The following is a 6,000-nucleotide window of genomic DNA, read 5'->3' as shown; positions in this document are numbered from 1 at the left end:
CAAGGATATATCCAGAAATTTCTATTTTGTTCCCAGACTTCAAATTGATGACTCATGTACACAGCTAACATTTAAATATGTACAAAAATCTTGAAATGTTGTCCTGTATGGACTTAAGAAATATATACTTAATTTTCAACTTTTGCTCCTACAATTCTAAAAATACAGTTTTTAGGGTAGTATTTTTGTCTTTTGGCATGTTGTTTACACAATTTTTCAGGTGTTGCTTTAAATCATTCTGAATATACTGAGCTGTATGAGCCATGCTTTTTTTTATTATACCTGGCTGTACCACAGTAGCTTGCAAACTCTACACAGAGAATATCAAGAGGCAAGAACTGAACCTCTGATTTTGCAGGGAAAAAGCAGCAGCTCAAACACTGTACCACCTTGGTGCACAGGTAAAGGGATTGAAATTCCATTCTTCTTTTTGGCTACAGCATAGTTTAGCCAAGGGTAAGTTAGTGTAAACATTGCAATGACAAGCAAACTGACATTGATAAGTTGCAATGAAGGCTGTTTCACTAAAGTGGTTTATCTCTGGTTAACCTGGACAAGACCCAGTAAGCATAACATGAGGCTTTTAGAAGCCATTAAGCAGTTGTTGGACATACTCTAGTCAGGTACATGTACATGAAGTATTTGAAAAGTATTGCATCTAGTTGGATAGCAGAATTTATGGCTGACAAATCACCTGGTTTAAATTGTGTGTTTCCTTTGAAACCTGTTTTAAAAGGGAGGAGATTCTACTGTTGGTTGGTCAACGTTTACTATATATATATATATATATATATATATATATATATATATATATATCTTTGTATTTGTGCTAAGTTTTATGGACCTGAGGAAGAGTATATCTGAAAGTGCTTGTCCACATTGTGTTTTTACATTTTTATTAAAGGTTATTGTATGCTTATCAGTGTGGTGGTGTACGTGATTTTTCAAGATTTTATTCTGGTTTTATATCACTGTGAACCTTTAATCCTTCTTGGCTTTTTTTTTTTTTTTTTTTTTTTTTGTGCATCTGCAAGATGCAGAGAATTTGTAGTTTGTTGTACCATAGTCTTTAGGTTTCCATTATTAGGAGTCTTGGAGACCAAGCTTGTCATAAAGTATAAAAATGTGGAAGGACCGTTTAATGTTGCTGAAAGATAGCACACTCATTATGGGGGGAATTTAAAAGAACTTAAACAAGATGCTAAGGACCACTTCTTAGATTATATGAAAAAAAGAGTGTGAGTCTGTCTTATAAACTACTGCATTTGTAATTGTTTAGAAATGACTCGTATTAAACATTGATTTCAGCATCAGATCTAAGTCACTGCAGTGCCTTTTCCTGTCTGTGTTTATTAAAAGGAATTAATGGTGAGGATTATGTTGGAATATGCATTTCAGTCATTATTAACCACAGTGTTCCGTGCATGTCAGGATGATTTTTAAGACTGATAATTTTGTCATTATAGCAACTTCCTAGTTTTGGACCCTTTCTTGAACAGCGAAAGAAGATCATTATGGAGTACAAACTGAAGCATAAGAATGAAACCAGGGCAACTTCCGTACCAGAGAGGGTGATTTTCATACCTCAGAAAGCTGTTCCAACAGTTAAGGTAAGAAAACTTGACAATAAGGATATTCATCATCTATTTCTTTCCAGAATGAAAAAAAACAAGGCTCTTTCTGCACCTAAATGTGCAATTGAAGCATAATTATTCAACAATACTTCACAGAGTAGTAGTAATGTAAAAGTTATCCATTCATAGCAGCATAAAGCTTAGATTATTTAATCTGCATAACCAAAATGCATGTTCCCATGCATACTTCTACCAGTTATGTTCTCTTGTTTTCAAGAGAGATGAATGAAATTAAATATTTCAAAAAAACAAAGATAATTCTTTGCACAGTTTGAGCAAGAAAAATAGATAGCACTGAACAGTGCAAGGCATGCTGTTGCAATTTGCTTTAGCATTTTTCAACCTACACTTTGTAAATCAGATGAAAACAAAAGAAAAAAAAAACACCAGATGTCTTATTTATTTTGCCTAATGTATTCTCTAAAACTCTTTGTGGATCATTGACTTCAGCAACTGCAAAGTGTTTGACAAGTAGCTCAGAGACAGCCTATGGATTCCTAACAATATAGCCATGTAAATTTCATTAAATCTTTTCTCCTGCAGGATGTGATTGGGAGAGCTCTGCAGTACATTGGAGCATATGGGCAGCTAGACCAAGAGCATGTAGTAGCGTTAATTGATGAAGAGCAGTGCATCAACTGTGGTAAATGCTACATGACCTGTAATGACTCCGGCTACCAGGTAGGAGCCCAGCTGCAATTAGCAATGCATCACACCGAGTATTCTAAGTGTTGCTACAGCAGGAAACATCTTATTACCAGCTGAGCTAATTAGAAACCTAAGACAGTAAAGACCCGATCCAATAAAATGTTGTGAGTAATTTGTGTTTCTCATACCACAGAAAAGAACGAATGGGTATGTAAATACTGAGGATCGCCGGGGCTACAGATGTGAAATGTTGCTGGCTAAGGCTAAATTGATTTGTTTGCACATAGTATGTGTAGCCTCAGTGGTATCAAAACAGATGAAATTGATTATTTGACTGCAATTACATGGTGGCTAGTAAAGGATTATTAAAAGCAGATACTGAGTTTCATTTCGTTTACTGTTCCTTAAAGGTTTCACATGCTGTTTCAGGTCCCTCCACATCCACTTTCCCCACCAACCCCCATCTCTACCCTGGGTGATCACCAGGGGCATGAATTGGGAATTTGAAATCACTGTTTAGTGTTTTGCATCCTTTATAAGTAGTAAAGGGATCAGTTTCTGTATTTTTTTTAATTAAATTTCCCTGTATGTATCTTTTCACTTCTTCAGTATCTTAACCACTTGTTTATTGCTGCTGTCATCTCAGTGATGTCAGTGGAAGAGACCTACTGAGGTTTCTTAAGCTGAAGAAGGTTACTAAATATTCATTGAAAGGAAGTCCCCTGACCACACTTTGGAATGTTTTTTTTTTTTTTATAATTAGGATAAGAAATTAGAGTTTACTGTTATTGCTATTGCAACTTTCTGAAAAAAAAATAGCAAAGTGTAGTTAGATAAATAGAAAGAAATAAAGTACTCTGCGTTTTATCTTCATTACTGCTTTTGTCACCATCAGCTAATCTACTTATTGTATACTACAGTAATTCTTGTTAATATTTCAGTGTTTTGGCACGTAAAAGTGAATTTCTAAAAGGCTGCCTTTAATGTAACATTTATTCTTTGATGAACTTCTTGAGAATCTAGAAGTAATGATGTTCTGTACCACAGGCTATTCATGCTTATGTAAGTTATACTTTCTGTGCCAATTCTCAGGTCATAATTAATCATAACAAGGCAGTAAGAGTATTATCAGACTGTGGTAATTATTGTGAAGAGAACAATCACAAAATAAAACAACCCTTGCAAGTACGGCAACTGCATGGCCCCAAAAAGGATTAGTCCAAACCAAAAAAAAAAGGCCAGAAAACTGTGGTATATATGCTGGCCTTTTTTTGATTTTGGTTTTAAGACAACAATAACCCATAAGACAGGAACTGAATATCGCTTACTTTCCATTAAAGTCCTTCATTTGTTTCTCTGTCCTCACATTATTCTGTTCAAGGTCATAAGGAAGGCAGAGCCTATCATTGCACTCAATAACTTAGCAAGCCTTAAGCAGAGGACCAGTTCTAGGTTGCACCAAAACATCACAGCCCAGATGCTGCAAAAGAGATTAGAATCTAGTTATCAAGTATTTGTGCAGTTCTGTCTTAGCAGCATCAATTTCTTCAGACTTGCATCCTTGCATATGAATGTTTCTAAATTGATCATATTAGAGGCAGAAAAGTAGTCTTTCACCATAGGTAAGTACTAGACTAGCTGCCCTGGCAGATCATTTTAAACCTAGGCAATTTTCATTCTTGTGCTTGAAATAATCTGTCCCATTTGATTATGGACTTGCCATACCCATCCCATGGTCAATAATGTTATATTACCCTTAATGAGGATAACTAGAATTATAACATAGATAATCTGAGAAGACCCATCAATTAGTAGTGCAGGGGGCCATCCTGTGGTAACTTTTCTGCTTCCCATCCATAAATCTAAGTTGCACCTAAAAATGGACCAGGGATGAATGTTGTTTTATGTAGATGTGGAGTCTATTCCACAGCAGTGGTATCCTCTATAAAATATACACTTCATGCCAAGCCATTCAGTCAATGTTGCAGAGGTTGTTTAGATCTCTAGATTGCTTGTTTCTGATGCTATTTGACTTGCTGATGTGCAGAAAATCCATCAGTAATGGGTCAGAGAATGCCTTCTGTGTCAGACACAGATTACTTCTTAGCAGTCTGCAGGATACTGAATATAGTCGGTCCTTCTAGGACATGTTGTTTAGGCCTTGTATCCCTTTAGTAAAGTATTTTTGTGGGCATTCCAGTTGTTGCATGTGTCTGGATAGATACATGTCAAAGAGAGCATTATATTCAATGAATTGCCTAATGAAGGCCAATTAAAGGGAGGCAATGACATCCCTAGATCTAGACAGAGCCCCTTTGTTTACAAGCTGTGTAGTATAGAAGCACTTTATTACAACAACAGACACGTTGGTCAAAAGTTAGGTCACTGTCCAAGTAAGTTCCCAAATCCTGAACAGCTGGGTCAACTCTTAAGGGCAGATTGTAAATGTGGCAATTCCCTGGAGTAGATGACTTCCCAAAGGATACAAGAATGCATTTTTTTGTTGTTTAGTTTTAGGCCATGATTTTATCATCAGTTATTTAAGACAAACTTTGCTGCAGAATGACTAAGTCATTTGGGGATTCAGTGACTGCTCCTAGCTTGCAGTCATCTGCAAACGTATTCAGCCAGGGCCCTTTGGTATTGTCTTTCACTTCAGAAACGTAGCTGCCAAACAGGAAAGGTCACCACACAGAACTCTGGGAAAATATGCTGGTGACTAGTTTCTTCGTGGAGCTAACTTCCCCTATGCTGATTATCTTTGTCCTATCAGTGAACCAGTTAGCAATCAGGTGGGTGACATAAGGCTTTATTCCCAGTTTGTTTAACATTTCTACTATGCCTGAGAGTGGAAATTGTGTCAAAAGCTTTAGCCAAGTCAATGTATATGGTGTGCACATTTTTGCCTTCATCCATAGCTTTGGTGACCTTTTTCAAAAAGATCCACCAGCTTGAGTAGGTATGACCTGCCCTTGTTGAATCCAAAGTGGGAAAGGTCCAGTGTTTGGAGCTTCCCTGAATCCCGATTGATGAATTCCATGATAAGTCTTTCCATGGCTTTGCATATTTGGCTGGTCAGACTTACTGCTGTATAACTGCCTGGGTCTGTGGAAGGTCCTCCCTTATACAGGGGAATAACTGTAACTGTCGTCCATTTGCTTGGTACAAAACCTGTATGGAGGCTGAGATTGAACAGTGTTATTAGGGGTGTGGCTAAATCAGGCTTCATGCTATTTAAGACACATGCAGGGATATTTTCAGGACTCACTGATGAAGTATTTTTAGCTTTTGATGGCACTTTTAGGACTTGTATGATAGCTGGAGGTAAGCCAGTTTCAGGTATATCATAAGGGACAGATGGAAGGGCAAGGGATAAAGTTAAAGCTAAATTTATCTACCAGTGGGTTAGCTATCTCTTCTCAACCACTGGTGTATATACCCAGTCACTAGGGGATGCACAAGCCAGTGTATTTCTTCATGCAGGTCCCAGGCTTGGATAAATGGGGAGGGTTACATCAAGAAGGGAATTGGGAGTACAATTTTTTCCAGATCAAATATGCCGACAATACAGATTTCCATACTGGATTGGTCAAGGCCCGGTTTAATAACAACCAACTCCAGTGCTGTTAGCCAAGAGGGTGCTGGTGGATTTTGGGCTAATGTGGCCGAAGGAGAAGAAGAGGGTGTAGGCATGTGTGGAAGAAGGTTAGGATTGTGG

General features: G+C 37.5%; 1 protein-coding gene across 1 annotated transcript in view; it reads left to right on the top strand.

The window, feature by feature from the left end:
* Window positions 1-6,000, top strand: part of DPYD (dihydropyrimidine dehydrogenase) — a 4,342,678-nt gene that overhangs the window by 4,314,531 nt on the left and 22,147 nt on the right. Inside the window, exons 21-22 of the mRNA XM_044085707.1 lie at window positions 1,467-1,610; window positions 2,178-2,315. Coding sequence (XP_043941642.1) covers window positions 1,467-1,610; window positions 2,178-2,315 — 282 coding nt within the window. The remainder of the gene's footprint in view (window positions 1-1,466; window positions 1,611-2,177; window positions 2,316-6,000) is intronic.

This window comes from Protopterus annectens, chromosome 10.part0 (genome assembly GCF_019279795.1).
Source record: "Protopterus annectens isolate FY-2018-M chromosome 10.part0, PAN1.0, whole genome shotgun sequence".
In the NCBI taxonomy this organism is placed as follows: Eukaryota; Metazoa; Chordata; order Ceratodontiformes; family Protopteridae; genus Protopterus; species Protopterus annectens.
This window is presented reverse-complemented; position numbering and strand designations above follow the sequence as displayed.